General features: G+C 40.8%; 1 protein-coding gene across 9 annotated transcripts in view; it reads left to right on the top strand.

Annotated features, from left to right (window-relative positions):
- Positions 1-14,183, top strand: part of Sorcs1 (sortilin-related VPS10 domain containing receptor 1) — a 535,835-nt gene extending 521,652 nt beyond the window's left edge. For 2 of the 9 annotated variants that reach the window (XM_030251008.1, XM_030251009.1), the window contains 3 exons: positions 4,319-4,424; positions 4,558-4,718; positions 13,331-14,183. In XM_030251008.1, the coding sequence (XP_030106868.1) occupies positions 4,319-4,424; positions 4,558-4,718; positions 13,331-13,431 (368 nt within the window). In that variant the 3' untranslated portion in view covers positions 13,432-14,183. Of the gene's footprint in view, positions 1-4,318; positions 4,526-4,557; positions 4,719-6,126; positions 9,819-13,330 lie in introns of those variants that run through there. The other 7 variants (NM_001360457.1, XM_006527243.2, XM_006527244.4 and 4 more) reach the window with 6 other exon arrangements.
- Positions 14,184-18,034: the final 3,851 nt, after the last annotated feature.

The following is an 18,034-nucleotide window of genomic DNA, read 5'->3' as shown; positions in this document are numbered from 1 at the left end:
TGCTGCTTCTCTAAGAATGGGGATCTGGGTGTGAATGATGTAAGATTGGAAAATTCAGACAGAAGGGAGGAAAGCAATGGGAGGTGGAAGGAAAGCTAAGAGAACCGGTGTTCAGGTGTGTCTGTGTATGCACACACATGTGCATGTGTGTTTCCCTTCATGTTAGGTGTCTGTGTATGCACACACATGTGCATGTGTGTTTCCCTTCATGTTAGGTGTCTGAGTATGCACACTCATGTGTGTGTGTATTTCCCTTCATGTTAGGTGTCTGCGTACGCACACACATGTGCGTGTGTGTTTCGATTCATGTGAGTTAGAACAGTGTTAAGGTAACTTCCTCATATTACTTTCCATGTATTTCAAATTTATAGCAAGCTTACTGGCGCATGTCTTTAATCCTTGCACTCAGGAGGTAGGTGAGTTTGAGACTAGCCTGGTCTGCATAGTAAATTTCAGGACATCCAGGGCTATGTAGACTCTGTCTCAACAAGAAAAGAAGAATATTGACAGCAAAAAATTGCCAATTGTTACCCATTCAAATCAACTCTGTGGTTTTCTTGGCTGCACGTCTCATTTTCTGCTTGTGCTGCAGGGTCCTTCTGCTTGGTTTGCAGAATTGAACTTCATTCATGCCTCCGACAGTCCTCAACATCCAGGGCCCCTCTGGATCACAATTTGTTCATTCTCAAATTAATGGTTTACTTTAGGCTACCTTTGCTTTATATTCTTATCCCTTTCATCTGCTCCTGATATCGAGATAACAAAGAGTGACAAGGTGGGGAGGCCGAGTTATTTCAAAACAATGAACTGATTGAGCTTGGAATTGTATGCAAGTACAGAAATGACAAGATTGGTCCTGAGATAACATTTGTTCTATCATCTGTCTATCTTCTGTCTACCTGCCTGTCTGTCTGTCTGTCTCTGTCTCTCTCTCACTGCTCTCTGTTTGTGTGTGTTTGTCTGTCTATCCATGACCCATCTCCTCACATACATATGTGTGTCTGATCAAAATTTAAAAGTATATGAACTAGGATCCTAATGGCTACTTTCAAAGCATAATATTTTAACTCATCTCACCAGTGAATTTCCTCCCTATGCTGTCAATTTATCCTTACCACCACCACCCCCTTCCTGAGAAATGTTCTTTTTAATTTCTTGGTCCTTTGCACAAGATGGGGCATATAGCATTTTGGTTATTTGGGTATGTTTAGTCCTGTCCATTAACTAGTTGAAGTTCTTTCTGTAGGGTAGGTAGTCTTCAGCTCAGGAACATAGCTGCTTTTGTTTGTGTCATATGGTTAACAGCCCCTGTCTTCCATCTGTTAAAAATAGTCAAGACAGTATTTGTAACAATGGAAAGTGCCCTTTTCTCCTGTGGTGTTCTACTGATAGCAGCACGCACTCAGGTGTGTTTCTGGGCTTTGCTGATGATACCAAGAACTTCATTTTTTTAAAAATTATTATCATAATACAAAACACCATGACTGTGGGTGTTCCACTGCAATGAGGCTCCTCCATCATCTCTTGTGCCAGGACAGGCTCTAACTGCACAAAGCTTCTAGACTTACAGTGGAGAGAAACAAGAGAGTTCCTTATAGCCAGTGCCTGCTAACAGCTGATCCTCCTGAATAAATTAAGCCAATTTCCTGAAAAAGAGGCTTTAACTTTTTAGACTTTTTACTTTTCACTGACTTTATTGTCATATGAAATATGTTTTCTGGTGTTAGCTGAAATATAAGATTTCAAACAGCAGACAGAGCAGATGCAACCACGGGTCTTGTCTGAGACCATTAATATTGGAGTCATTTACTCTTGAACTTTTCTGCTTGGATGACCAGAGCATCACCCTCTTGGCTTTCAACAGGGAAAAGTCATAGAAAGGGTGCTGAAAGGTCACTTGCGTTTCTGGGTATCGGGCTTTGCTTAAATTGATGGAAGGTAAAGGTCACACTGTCCATGCTTCCATAAGGTGCAGGTGGATTGTTTTCTGGCTTGAACGATATCGCATTTGCTGAATGTCAGTGCTTGATATGGTAAAAATTAATTGCAAACAATCATTACAAGTGCAAGAGTTTTGACCCTGAGGAGTGGGGGAGAGATGTTTCCTAGAACTGCAAGGTAAAGAAAGCTCAGAGAGGGATGGACGTCTTATGCATACAGAGATTTGAGCTTTGTCTGTGAGGAAGTCTGCGTACTTGAGGTGCCGGACTTCTGAAGGAGAGGAAATTTGAGGGCCCATTGCTCGGAATGCCTCTACCCCAGCATCAGGGTACTTACATTTGAAAGCAGTCACTTGATCATCAACTTCCTGGGTGCAAAAACACGCCATAAACATATAAACATTTCCTAGCTTTGTAGCTTTTCATCTTGCAACTACCAAGGAAGAGATAGAGCTAATTTATACTTTATATGGACAGACAGACAGACAGACACACACACACACATTTCTTAATTATGGTTTGACTGCTTTCTGTGCATGGTGAGAAAATCTTACATACAAAGCATAGGTATGATGATGATGATGATGATGAAGAAGAAGAAGCAGATCATCTTTAACTTAGAATATTTAAATGTATCGTATTTCTACCTCACAATAGTGTGATAGAGCCATTCTGCTGCTCTGTTTTAGTTTAGTACTCAGTAAATTACATAAAACATTGAATGTTTTATTATAAAATAAGGTTGTTAAGATGATTTTACCTGCTGCTGGGATTGCAAGCTTGTACAACCACTCTGGAAATCAGTCTGGCGGTTCCTCAGAAAATTGGACATAGTACTACCAGAAGATCCAGCAATACCTCTCCTGGGCATATATCCAGAAGATGTTCCAACTGGTAATAAGGACACATGCTCCACTATGTTCATAGCAGCCTTATTTATAATAGCCAGAAGCTGGAAAGAACCCAGATGTCCCTCAATGGAGGAATGGTTACAAATAATGTGGTACATTTACACAATGGAGTACTACTCAGCTATTAAAAACAATGAATTTATGAAATTCTTGGGGAAAAGGATGTATCTGGAGAATATCATCCTTAGTGAGGTAACCCAATCACAAAAGAAGTCACTAAATATGCACTCTCTGATAAGTGGATATTAGCCAGAAACTTAGAATACCCAAGATACAATTTGCAAAACAGAAGAAAACCAAGAAGGAAGACCAACGTGTGGATACTTCATTTCTCCTTAGAATCGGGAACAAAATATCCATGAAAGGAGTTACAGAGACAAAGTTTGGAGCTAAGATGAAAGAATGGACTATCCAGAGACTACCCCACCTGGAGACCCATCCCATAATCAGCCACCAAACCCAGACACTATTGCATATGCCAGCAAGATTTTGCTGAAGGGACCCTGATATAGCTGTCTCTTAAGAGGCTATGCCAGTGCCTGCTAAATACAGAAGTGGATGCTCACAGTCATCTATAGGATGGAACACAGGGCCTCCAATGGAGGAGCTAGAGAAAGTACCCAAGGAGCTGACGGGGTCTGCAGCCCTATAGATGGAACAACAATATGAACTAATCAGTACCCAGAGCTTGAGCAGAAGATGAGAAGATGGCCTAGTCGGCCATCCTTGGGAAGAGAGGCCCCTAGGTCTTGTGAACTTTATATGCCCCAGTACAGGGGAACGCCAGGGCCAAGAAACAGGAGTGGGTGAGTAGGGAAGCAGGGCGGTGGGGAGGTTATAGGGAACTTTCGGGATAGCATTTGAAATGGAAATAAAGAAAATATCTAATAAAATTAAATTAAATTTAAAAAAGAAAGATGTTTTTTTCCCTAACCAGGTATAAGGCCAAGTAAGGGTTCTGATGACATCTATATGGGCTTCAGCGAGCTCTATGGAGTAGGTTATATGTTTGATAGTTTCAGCCTAAAGTGGCTTTTCATCAAGATGTAAGCCCATCAGTAATATGATTGATTATTTAATAATGATGATAGCAACAACACTATAATTGAAGGAAATATTGATAGAGACTGATAAATAAGTAAAACACAGCCATCCAGTGAAGTGTGCACTATTTTTCTTTAGCCACGTATGACACATGAAGGTGAAGCAACCAGCCCAAATCTTTACAGTAAGCAATGGGTTAAATGGATGTAGGGCCTCTTCTGTTTTCTCCTGTTCTATTGTAGTGCTTGGACAAATAAGCTAGAGCATACTTAGGACCGGGGCACACTCATATGTGTGGTTAGCTGTGGACCATGTATCATACCTATATATCCCACGTGGCTTTCTGGAATTTTCCAAGCTTGAGTGTGAACCACATGACCCTCTCAAGTCTCTGCTAATGCGAGTGCTCTGTTTATTCTCCAGCTCCACTGGTGGACCTCACTCCTACCCACAGCGGATCTGCCATGCTGATGTTGCTCTCTGTGGTGTTTGTGGGGCTCGCTGTATTCGTCATCTACAAGTTTAAAAGGTGTGTGTTTCTTCTTCTGCCTTCCTACCCCCGACCCCCACCTCCCTCCTCTTTCTGCCAGGTTCAGAAGCAATAAATCACAGTGAATCTTGCCTCTGGTACAGGGCGGTGATGCTCTCTGTTAATGTTTTAGGAAAATTCCCGGGATTAATGTTTATGCCCAGATGCAAAATGAGAAAGAACAAGAGCTGATCAATCCAGTCAGCCACTCTGAAAGCAGGCCCAGTGTCCCTCACCCTGACCTCAGGCGGCCTGGCCAGCTTGTAGATGAGAAGGTGGAATCCCAGCTCCTAGGTAAATGATGCCCGGTGGCCATCAGCTAACCAGGCTGAGTAGTCAACTAACCTGCCCTCTAACCCCTTTCTGGCTTTATGTAATGACTTTCTTCTGCTCTAACATCCTTGAGAGAAAAAGCTACGATGCCCCTTTTCTTGCTCCATTATGGCTTTATTCTTTCTCTCATTAAATTCCCCACCTCCCTGCACCCTTTTCAAAATTAATCTCTTTCTTAAACACTAAGCTTCCAAAGTATATGAGCTATGAGCATAGTCTTTTCACTAAATGCTATTTTAAAAGGAAACACTTTCGAGTCTAGGGGAGGTGGGGCAGAAAGACAGGCAGGAAACAGGGTGTGCAATGTCTTGAACAAAACATACAAGTCCCTACTATAGGCAATTCTGAGACTAAATTGCTTTAAAATACCAGAAGAGCCAGCCATAAGGAGATTGGCTAACTCAACTGTAGGGAGGGGTTTTGAGTTTTTTTTGTTTTGTTTTGTATTAGCCCAGTGGTTGTCTTGAAACTATCACCTTGGAAATGTGGTCAAGGAAAAGCATGCTGTTTGCAGAATATGTAGGATTTGGGGATCATGAGAGCCCAGTTGGGGAAGTAGACTATGGAGGGGAAGATAGATGCCATACTCTGTTTTGAAAGAAGTTTTGGTATCAGGTGTCAATGCAGCTTTGTGTAACCTGAATTCGAATCACTAGAGTCTGATATCTAGCTGGAGTAAGCCTGAAGCTCAATTGCTAGATCTTACAATAATTACAGAATTTTTTGACAACTTAGTCAGACTCATGGATCCACCACTGCAGGTTCCTTCCCCTCCTACGGCCCTTCTGGCGGTGGCTGACCGAGATGGAGAAATTATATGATACTCCATGCTTCAAGCTAATGCCATGATGCCAGAAGGCCTTTATAGAGAAGATTTTTAATCTGTTACTTGGGAAAAAATGTTTGCAAATGGAAAGTGAATTCTCTCTTTAAGTGGACCTGAGAAAGGTCTGTGGCTGTATTAGAGGAAGTTTAAATGCAATGGGTAGCACTAGCCAGAGATAATAATAACAACTGCAGCCACATCTGGTGTCCAATTTTCACAGTTCATTTTCTTCCATTTGGTGGAGACTGGGTGATAAAAAGACACAATAGCTTAGGGTTAAAATGTATAGAAGCTTTTCTGCTTTCCTGTCCAGAGTAGCACTATGCACTCTGTCTGTTCCCTTCTAAAACATCTCAAATGCTGCTTTATTCAGGGGGTCGTTTGGTTCTCTGTCTCTGTCTCTATGTGGTGTGAATCACTGTGGTTGTTTATTAAAGTAGCAATTCCTCCTTTGCTCTGAAAATTTCGCAGCACATTGCAGTCTCTGACACAGTTCCATTTCCAGTGTCATTAAATGAGTAAGTGTTACACGTTTTCTCTTAGGAGAGTAGCTTTACCCTCCCCTCCCTCCCCTTCTGCTCAACCTGGTGACTCATCTCTCCGATTGCAAAGACCAAGACCAGCAACTCCACCTTCATCGCCAAAGCGGGGATCTGCTGGGGCACAGTTTGCAATTTAAGGAAAAACCCCCAAAGGCTACAGGAGACCTGCTGATCAGAAGAGAATTTCGCTCTTGTCAAGTGCATCATCCTTCATGACCACTAACTTTGTTTTGTTTTGTTTTCTTCTTCTGTTGTTCTGTTTCTTATTTTGCCAGGAAGTATTTCCATAGTTGCTGAGAATCAAAGCACAAAAAAAATCCCTACCTATGTAAATGTTTGAATGGAGGACGCCAGTAAAACAAACAAAACAAACAAACAAATAAAAATAAAAACAATCAAAAATCCAAAATAACAAGTAAACACTCACTGCATCGGGACTTTTAAATTCTTCAGACACAGACAACAAGGGTTTTTTAGCTTTAAGCCTGTGCATGTGGATGATACCTTGAGAACACATCTGGAGGGGCAGTGTACAGGTGCTCGATTTTAATGGAAAACACTCCCCTCCCTCTCTCTTCTCTTTTTCTGATCAGTCATGTTTGTAGAGAATTCATAACATATAGAGGCCAAGGAAATCTGCATGTATTTTTGGATATATACTTGGCTCTAGACTTAACAGCTAATTAAGCCCTAGGGGCTGATGGCGGATTAGCCATGCCCAGTCGCTTCCTAAAACACAAAGACATGCACAGGACTCTGAAACGCTGAGCTGCTTCTCTGTGCTCCTTAGTGTCACAGTTCCTTCCCGAGTTAGTGTTCGTGGCTCCTTTGGTCAGCACTGACCACAGGCTGCTTTCTCTCCATTCTCTGTGGCCACAGGGACAAAGATGCTAGTTAAAGATGCAAATCCATGTTTGCAGGTTCGATAGGAACAGAAGGGAGCCTGGGAAGCAAAGTGTATCAGAAGTAGACCTTTGTTTCCTGATCAACTTTTCTCCTTGCAGCTTTCCCTAGTCCTACCCCAAGGAATGTAAAAACAAAGACAAAAACAAGTGGGAATTTTTCTCCACTACTTACTTGGCACCCTACCTTTCCATTTGGATGGTCATCCACGTGTTAACATGTTCTCTGGACATCTTTCAGGGTTTTCTCCTCCCTGGTCTCCTTTATCTTTTGATGCATCTCTCTTTTTCTGCTCAAATGTGTTGCTAGATTTTTGGATATTAAACCTTACATTTCCTAAAACTGGACCAGCCTACACAGCCCTGCCTCCTTCTCTCACAAGTCTTTAGCTCTATCAATTTTGTACACTCTCAAGCATGCCAGCTTCCCTGTGCTCTGGCCAGGCTGTGTCCTGCCCAGCTGGCTTCAGTTATATTTACCTTCTATCTCCTCCCCACAAATCTTTCTTTGCCAAATACCTCTGGTTTTCTCACCTGGAAACATATACTGTGTGTAAAAGAGTTTATACATCCATAGCAATCCAAACCTGGACATGTGCTTTGGAAAGGAAAGCATAGAGATGAACAGTGATGGTTTGTGCATTAACAAAAATCTTATGTGGTCCAATTCTAGAAGATTCTCTTGAGAAATGTTTGGAAAGTATGACTATACTAGAAGGTAATATCTTCTGTGATAGTTGCTGTTATCTGATATTTCCACTCTAGAATAACCATATTTGTAAAATAAAACTGATTTTTTAACCACAAGGAGAAACAGGTTAATGGACTTAATATATGAGTATTGAAAATCCTATAAAAATCAGTCTTCTCATATATTTGAATGAGAATTTGACCATTTAAGATGATAAAGATGGACTCCATGTGTGTCCTCTGATCTTCAATTATCATGGTATTGATAAAGAAAAAGTCAGTATGAATGGAAAGGTGGACTTACTTACAGCAAAGTAAGGCTTACAACCTTCAGGGCCGCAAATCAAAAGAAAACCAGCTTCCCTAGAGGAATCATGCAAGAGGCCCACAGAAAGGAGCAGGGCTCCTGCTGAAGTTCTTCTAATGACTGAGGTCCCTTCACTTCAGTCTACTAGAAAAAGCCCAATCTAAAGTTGGGATGAAAACTATTCTGGCCAACCACTTCCAGAACCTCTCCTCCCTCTTGGCTGTGTCCCAAAGCCAACAACAGGGTATTGTCAAGGGCCCTGGTGTATCCCAACGATCAGTATGAACCCTGTCTGTGAATGGCTGATTCAGTGATCAGATGACCCTTGCTTTGTATGGCTGAGCAAGGAGAGAGTAGGAAAGCTGGGGTCAGAGTTAATCAAGCAGAAAGCTTTATGGTAGAGGGTGTCCTTGTGTGAATTTATATGGTCAATTTTGCCTGGGGACATAATCAATTCTCAACCTGCCAGGCTTCCTATCTCATAGGAAACATCTTCATTGATTATTCTCTTCAGTTGGAGTCTTCCATATTTAGTCTGGAAGACAAAAGTATTTGGAAACCAAAATAGGTCCACTCAAATCAGCACAGGGAATCCTCAGTGTTGCAGTTCAATTAATTCTAATTAAGAAAATCATTATAAAAAATGAACAACATTCTTGATCTAGCACAGTGCCTTGCCTAGAATAATATTGTGAAAATGTGTTTGTCAATAAAAGGGCAATGAGTGAATGAAGAGACACAGGGAAGAGGAATCTGCAAGTCTTCATGTAAAATAGAGATGGGCATCAGATTCCTGGCATCCTGGACAATACCCAGTGTGGTTAGCTGTACATTCATCCTCTCAGGGGTCCTCTGGTGCCTTTGCTCAAGGCTCCCTCTCACCTGTAAGTGGAGGTGGTTGGTGAGGCAAGGTACTTCTTATCGAGGACCGCCAAGTTCCTATACACTTTGCCAGTGGATCTCAAAGTGTGATGCCTAGGTCAAGACTATCAGTGTCACCCACACTTGCTTGAAATGCAGATTCAAACCAGGCTAACACAGACCCTGCTCTTTTGGAAATTTTAGGGGATCAATCGTGTTATTTTTGTTTATGAGTCATGGCTGTTCCAACCAACCGTTTCACCAAGCCATCCAGGTGATGGTGATATCTGCTCAAGTTGGAGAACCACCATACCAGGCCTTGTGGCCAAATCCCAACAAGAAAGAGACATTTAGAACCTACAAGTGGGATGGAACCAAGTGCCTATCTCTCACTAATAGCAGGTGCAAACACAATGAGAAGTTTGGTGGACTTAAGGCCAAAGGAATGTTAGGGAGGAATCCACAGAAGGTAAGATTCAGGGCAAGCTACAAATTGGATACTGCAACCTTTCATAAAAGTCCAGAGGGCAAACTGTGCAGGGTCTACCCTGAACTTCCCACCAACGTCTCCCCCTTGCCTTATTCTAATTGGATTCTCTGTCCAAATTGCAGTGGTTTGCTTTGCTTTTTTTTTTCCAGAAGTTTCAAACAGCAACTTTGAAAGCAATGGGGTGCTTGGCAGATGTTCTGTGTTTTCCAGGATTCCAACTGAGCATTGAAACCCCTCATTTGCCAACTTATTTTTATAGGAAGCCAATTTAAAAACAAACAAAAAAAAACAAACTGAAAGTTTTCTTATAGTATTGGAACTACTTCTAATTTTAAAATGACTTTTTGATGTATTTTTTTGTTGAATACTATGTAGTGTAATGTATAATTGCTCTTGTTTATTGCTTTTACAATCATATTTATTAAACAGATAATGTCTCTAAAGCCTTGGCCTCAATGTGTTTATTTAATTCTAAAACATGGTCTAGATTTTTTGAAAAAAATGATATAGTAACAATATTTCATAAATACTAACTGTGTGTGAATACATTTAACTCTTTGCTCTCCTGTGTTTCACTCACAAACTCCTCTTCTCCCTGAGTTCTATTTACATTCCAGTTAACTGTATGATGTCTGTCCCGTTATGAAAGAACGGTGTTGTACTTAAAACTCATGCCAAAATGGTTACTTTGGAATGAGTGACAGGTTTGTTGTTATTAGTTTGAATTTTCACACTATTAATAAGGAACAAGGCAATTCAAAACCTTGGAATTACCAAAGGACAGAACCTGGGGCATGCTAAGGGCTCCTAGGGTTGGATGAAAAGGGCTTTGCATTTGGAACTGGAGAAGGGGCTTCCACATCTGGCAGTGCCAGATGTGTGACCTTGGGCTAATTACCTCACCATCCACAATCTGCAGTGGCTTCCTCCATATAAGGAGAGGGGAAACTTACCTCTTCCAGCTTTGTCATTCACAGTGGGCAGGTGATTCCCAAAAGGGTCAATAGTTGGTTGGAAATTCGTGGAAGAAAGAAACTCAGACGAGATCCAAAATTTCCAGGCACTTGGCTTGCCTACATAATTGAAATCTCACTGGATACATGTTGTTCCTTATATTTGGTCTACAAACACTAAACCATCCTTTGCCTTTTAGCAGGGTTAGAATGGCGGTGCTAATTAGCCCAGTTTCAGAATGCATAGGAGCCTTGACTATTTTTAGCCTGCCTTTAACCTCCTAAATTAAGTACTCTGCCTCCTCTTTTCTTTACAGGCCACAAACTGTGCTGTTCTGTCTCCTTAGGGATGGTCTGTCTCTCATGTCAGTCAGGGTGAAATCAAAAAGCAGAAAATGTCTCTAGGTAATTTACACGGAAGTGATTAGTCACGGGGGATTTGTTGCTTGAGTAACAGGAGAGGAAATAAGGCAGCAAAGAGCAGACAAACCTCCAGTGGAAGCCTGCAATTTTCCAAAGCTGGAGGGACACAGGCATCACCAAAATCCTTGGGCCAGGACACCTGGATTGAAGCTGCATTCACAGCACTTAGGTTTGGCTAGAGTTTGAGCCATGGAAGAAGCAAAACTAAGGCCTCTGAGGCTGTCCAGGCAGAAGAGACTGGAAGAAATGGCTCTTTTCCTCACTCCTCTCCTTGTGGGGAGCCCTTGAGACAGCATTGATGAGACAGGGATTAGAAAAGGGGAGCATTAGAAATGAGTTTGAAAGAACAAACTAGTAAGTGGCACAACACCCCTGCTAAGCTCAGCCTACATTAAGTGGAGAAAGCTCCCCTGGCCCCAACACAGGTTAAATGTCCATGCCCTTCTCTGGCTTGTTTGTCATGCTAACATATTTAGGCTGTGGATATCATGTTTGTGTAAACAGATCCTGTTATACCTTTCTTCCCACTGTGCACATTTAAGCAAAGACCTCTATTTCAGCTTGTTCTTTACATTCCTCCAGCATCTAGCACTGGACGTTGCCATTAGGGGGCACTAGATAAATGTTTGATGAAACTCAACCCTTAATTTTTAGCTTAGCATTATCAGCAAGTCCATTTTATTTAGTACTGATCTCTGAGGTGGCTTCACGGGGCAAGGCTAACCCAGCCAGCACCTCTAATTACGTGTCCAATTGCTGTTTGTCAAGAATCAACACCTCCCTGCCCTTCTTCTGGGCTAGCTCTCAAGCTGCTGTGTTCAACGAGCTATTCTTAGACATGAATTTAAGTAAAATAATTGCTGTTTAGAAAAAAAGGAAGACAAGAAGCAAGCTAGAAAGTGGAATAAAAACCAAAGCCCTAAATTTGGTTTCTGAATTATCAGTAATTTGTTTGCTTCTTTCCTAAGGAAATAGTAGAAATGAGTGTTTGAAAAGTTCATATTTGAAACTGGCATGGCAACTTTAGAGGGTAGATGTGTGTGTTGCATAGCCTGGCCACGACCTGAGTTCAATCCACTGATCCCACAAGGTGGCAGAAGTGAACTGACTCCCACGAGTACTACTCTGAGCTCCACATGTTCACAAGTACGCATGCAATTGCATGTGTGTGCGTGCACACACCACAGTTCTTTTAAATCAATATTTAAAGGAAACTAAATGTTTGGGTGCTGTTTGCATAAGAGAATCCCAAAATAATTCCACATAAAAAAACTGCAATGGAGTGGCTGACTATTATAAATGTTGCATACCTTGCTAGGAATCTATGGGTTACAGAGTGTACATATGAATTGATCTATATGTGCAGACATGGCTATAGCCAGGGATACCACAGTTGCCAATAAGACAGATATTGTATAGCTGCCTCCATAGAGTATACACGCTAATGGGGATATTAAAGAAGTTATGTGTCATTACCACATATATTGCTATTTTACATATAAGATAGTTTCAAGACACTGAAATATAAAAATAAACCATAATGGGCATCAGAGTGACAGAGGCAGAAATAAGGGGGAGGTGAGTTTGTCTTCAGAAGCAAAAATGTCTCTAAGTCCCAGGAATGCTTCTCTTGGAGCTGAAAGGCAGAACACTAGAAGGTCTGTTGCAGTGACAAGTGCATTGCCCCAGTTTCCAAAGTTAATCTTAGGACCACCCAGAAAACCAAAACAATTCAAAATTTAAAATATAGGAACAGTCTATTGCATGGGAAAATTGACTTTGTGGGCTCAAGAGTTCCCCCAAAGAGTTCCATAGAGGAAAAAAAAACCAGTTGGTTTTATTAAGAAGCATGTGAGTTCAAAAAAAATTGGAAAATATAGCAAGAATAAACCCTAATTAACAGGTAATAACCCCAATAAACTGTAGGACAGATTATTTTTGTTTTTATTTTTTTTTACACAAAATAAATAGCACCATAGACAATACAGTTGGTAGTTTAAAAGTAATTTCATGTAGTTTTGGCACTCTACTTCTAATCCCAACCCTCTGAGGCAGGAGGATCACCTGTTGCCTTAGTTATTTAAGGAAGCAACCTCATAAGCAGAACAAAGATGAAGTATTTGAACCTAGTAGCAGAGCAGGAGAGGAGAAAGTTAAAAGAATAAGACAATCCTCATATCTACCATCATTTTAGCCAGAGGCCCTTAGATGATACTGGCAGCTTCACCCACTTCCCCACACTTGGAAGCAGCACACAATTCCTAGATTTTGCAGCAACTCACATTTATCAACCTGACTCTGGTTCCAAGATTGTTAAACTATTGTTAGGCTTCACTACAGAAGGTTGTATGAAGCCCACATTTGAGGTTGTCTATGAATGCCAAGACACGTGAAGAAGTTTTAAAGATATATGTATTTCAATATGTGCATGTTTGTGTACCTGCTTAAAATCTTGTTTACATATTAACGGCAGCTTTTAGGTGTAAAGAAAGACTTTATGAGTTCATACAAACTAATTAAAGACATTGTGACAGAATCATATTTAACATAGATGGTTTCCATCAAAATTATTTTTCTAGAGGCTGGAGAGATCGCTCAGCAGTTAAGAACATTGGCTGCTCTTGCAGAGGACCCGGGTTCAATTCTCAGCACCAACAAGGTGGCTCACAAGCATCTGTAACTTCAGTTCCAAGAGATCCGACACCCTCTTCTGACCTTCATGGGCACCAAGAACACACGTGGTGCACAGATATACACCCAGGAAAAACACCCATACACATAAAATAAAAATAAAATGATTTTTCTAAAGTATTTAGAGGAATAAGAAAATTTTTATGAGATGTGAAGAGCGGGATTTAAAATGTTACGGGGTGAAATAATAGTTTGTATGCAAAGCACAGGGCAGAGAACATCTCAGTGGTAGGCCTCTAACTTGCCTACAACGCACATTGTCTTGGATTCAATCACTAGTACTGCCATAAAATGTGAATATATGTATATATACACTTATAAATAAAGAAGACTGGACGGAAATATAAAATATATTACCCCTTATTATTTCTAATTTCCAAAACCATGGATGTTTTAATTCCCCTCATCTTTGAAATAAACATGTAGTCCTCATACACTTGGACTAAACATATCTTAAATAGGGTACAAAAGGAATGCTTATAAGGAAATCTATATGCCTATTAAACCAGTCATATAATTATAAGCTGTGTATATAGTTCCTAGGACGATCACAATTATTGCAGTGTGTAATTATTCTCTTCAAAAACTAAAAGTTAAACAACTCTGAATGTTATTTTTATCAATTGAAATTCATACTGAGATGAAAATATTACTATGCTGTTTTTGTATCTGTAATCCATGAACTTTCTGAATATATTCTATTCATTTTTAATTAAATTTTTAGGTTATCATGCAAAGTAATGAGTTTCATTTTGACCTTTTCTCATATAGGCGTCATTATTCTTTGCTACCATTTGTTACCCTCACCCACTATAATGAACTTTGAAGGGTTCAAAATCCTTAAAACATAGAATCTTGCAATCTATGCACATACAAACATATACATACACACACACACATAGTCTTATAGCATATGAATAGCAACATTTATAGCATAAAGATATGACAAATAATTTAAATAAAATTTTATAGCTTAATGGGTAGATGTAAGTTCATACCTATACATTATTTAGGTATACTTTACATTGACATATGTAAATGTTAACTCGTGTTACATATCAAAGGAAGTAACATTGATCTGTTGTGGTTCATACACATTCAGGAAGGCGTGCGAGGATGGGACCTGGTCCTCTCACTTGCAATGCTTTGTTTATCCCAACCCAGTGCTTTTGAAGAGTGTCATTATAATTCAGTCATGATGATCGTTACCAACTGGAGGAAAGGTGTAGACAGAAATGCTATTCTGAGGTTGGATGAAGTTGTTGCAGATTCCCCCTAGTCACCTCTCTTAGTCATCCTGTTGATTTCCTAACCAGCAGCTGTTTCCTTTATCCCATATCAGTCACTAAAATGGATGCCAAGCCTACTTAGTAATAGTGTTTATAGTATTTCCCATACCTGGCTGCACAAGCACAGTTGACAAGTGGCTAGGACTGGCCTAGCCAAGTGAGTACTGCAGAATTAGAAGAAGGAAGTTCTCATTAGCCAGTGCCAAAGCACATAGGCCGTTCCGACGATCCAGAGAGAAGTTGACTTGTTATCTGTGGAAATGACAGATGCAAATGAAGGTGGGAATGTGCTAGAACACTAAGCTGTTGGGTCTAAATACTACCAAAATTTTAATTCCCAGCACAGAACTTGAAAATAAAGAGATTAAACATAGAGGTACAATGAAGAATTTGTGAATGGAAGATACAATATTGAGAGTAGAGCAAGTCTCACTTTTTAAAGTTGTATATATCATTTTGTACCCACTTTGTTATTTAATCTCTACAAGGACTCCAAGGAAGCGTGGTTGCTTTCTGTTAAGTGAAAGTGGAGTTCCGAGAGCAGGAAGGACTCCCCGTGATCACAGTCAGAATGACAGGATCCTCACTCTGCCTGCTCCCATCAGGGCTCAGCTGGGTGACAGATTAAACAAGAGCTGCTCAAAGCCACGCGAATCATTTTCCAACGTCTTCGTGTGCCACATTTCACGTGGCTCCAAAGCAAGGCAGATGCAATTGTCCTCAGCCATGAGCCTGGCCAAGTTTCTGTCTGGAAGAGTGCCCAGAAAAGATTCAGTTCACCCTGCTCCTCTTTAGGACATTGCTACTGCTGGAAATGTAATAGATATCTCAAGGGGCTAGGGATGCACATCCTCTGAGAAACTGAAAAAGGAGAGTAGACAAAAATCTCTCTTCTCTCTCTCTCTTTTTCTCTCTCTTCTGTTCTCTTTTCTCTCTTCTCTTCTCTTTCTTTCTCTTCTCTTTCTCTCTCTCCTCTTCGCTCTCTCCTCTTTTCCTCCTCTCTTTCTTTTTCTTCTCTCCTCTCTCTCTCTGTTCCTCTTTTCCTCCCTCTCTCCTTCCCACCCTCCTCCTCCCAGGTCCTCCTTTCATTCCCATCTCCTGAACTAGCCAGCACAACAGTACTAATTAACATGAGATGCAATTTTCTCATAGAAATAACCAGGAGTGCCCCTGGGAGACAAAAATCTGTAGATAACTTTTGTTTGCTAGTTTCCCATAATCCACAAGACTACCTAGTCTGTCGTTCTTAAGTGCTATGTGTGTTTACAAGTTCACTATAAATATCACTCCAGTATTTTATTCTCTTGAGTTTGGATAAAAACAATCCAAGGCATGTATAGATGTGAGCCAAGAAAATGCAGAGGGCTTGGTAATAAACAGGGTCCAAAGGGCCACTGGAGAGTAGAGTTAATGGGGGTGGTCTGGAAGGTGTTTACTATCTTAAAAAATAGGTAGAGATAGTTGGTTAAAATGTGCAAATATTTAGGTAGATACGTTATTTGAATAATAAGGGACATAACACTGAAAATCTTAATCACACTTCGAAAGTCACATGATCCTTTGAAAATATGGTACAGTGTTTACACAAGGCAAAAAAAAAAAGTATTCTTCTGAAAGCAGACATCAAGTCCTTTGCTAGCCCTTGCTGTTGCACTACAGAAATAAAGGCGTATTCCATTTGACCAGACTCGACATGAGACACAGGGGAGGTGGGCCATCTAAGTTCTGCCGAAATAAAGAATTGGTATTTGTTTCTGTCTCCAGGCAACAAGTGGATATATAGGAAGTGTGTTTTATATACCAACACCAAGTACTCTGATAGCTAGCAGGTCATACTGCTTATCTAACACACACACACACACACACACACACACACACAGATACATACATACATACACTCCCCTTCTTGGCTTTGTTCTGGTGTGTGTGTGTTAATATGTTAATATATTTTATTTTCTTTGAGAAAAATATATTTATTTTGGCCATATCCAACCTGATATTTTCCCCTTCAACTCCTCTCAGAATTTATCCATTATGTTCCCCTCTTTTATATATTTTTTTAATTTAAACATTGGATTTAGTTATTGCTATCCAGGTGTACAAAAGTATGGAACATACATGGTAGCATGTACAGTTTCCCAGGTGTTACACTCCTAGCCAAAACTAATATTTCCTCCCCAAGAAGCCATGAACTGTCAGTAGCAGCTCAACTAGGAGTGGAGATTCATGGTCTCTTCCTCTCTCCATGCTGGGATGTTCACTGGCTTGACCTTCTTCAGGCCTTATACAGGTAGCTACAACTATTGTTAGTTTGTGTGTACAATTATGGCCTCATTGTGCCCATAGTTAGTGTCTCATAGCCATTCTTTCCACTATATGGTTCTAGCAATCCCTTTGCCTCGAGGAGAAGTGATGTGGTAGTGACTTCCCGTTTTGTGTAAACCTGTATGCCTTGCAAACAGGGAAAACCAATTTGAGATATCCTCCCACATCACGAAGCACTTTGCACTAAAATGGGAAAGAAGAAAGGAGAAGACTGTTAAGGAGCGGTGAGCCGAAATGAGCACCACTGACATATTTGTTGAACTTAACGTATTTTACAAAACGGAGTCGAGCACTTGCATTTTGCTAGATCAAACCCACAGGCAAGATAATTGGCACAATTAATCATAACATCATGCCTGCAACTACAACCCAGGTTGTGGTGGTTTGAATAAGAATGTCCGTCGCGAGGTCACACATTTGAATACTTGGTCCCCTCCCCAATTGATAGTGCTTTGAGAGAAGTATATGGGGTGTGGCTTTGTTGGAAAGGGGTATGCCCCTGGAGCCCGGCTTTGGGAGATTAAAAATTCATCCCTTTTTTGGTTTGTTTGTTCAAGGATTTTTAACCCTTTTTTTTATTGGGTATTTATTTCATTTACATTTCCAATGCTATCCCAAAAGTCTCCCACATGCTCCCCCACCCACTCCCCCACCCACCCACTCCCACTTTTTGGCCCTGTCATTCCCCTGTACTGAGGCATATAAAGTTTGCATGACTAATGGGCCTCTCTTTCCACTGATGGCCGACTAGGCCATTTTCTGATTCATATGCAGCTGGAGACATGAGCTCCAGGGGGTACTAGTTAGTTCATATTGTTGTTCCACCTATAGGCTTGCAGATCCCTTTAGCTCCTTGGGTACTTTCTCTAGCTCCTCCATTGGGGGTCCTGTGATCCATCCAATAGCTAACTGTGAGCATCCACTTCTGTGTTTGCTAGGCCCCGGCATAGTCTCACCATGGAAGGAGTTACAGAGACA

Source organism: Mus musculus, chromosome 19 (assembly GCF_000001635.26).
Source record: "Mus musculus strain C57BL/6J chromosome 19, GRCm38.p6 C57BL/6J".
NCBI lineage: Eukaryota > Metazoa > Chordata > Mammalia > Rodentia > Muridae > Mus > Mus musculus.
The sequence above is the reverse complement of the archived record's forward strand: the minus strand, read 5'-3'. Positions and strand labels throughout refer to the sequence as shown.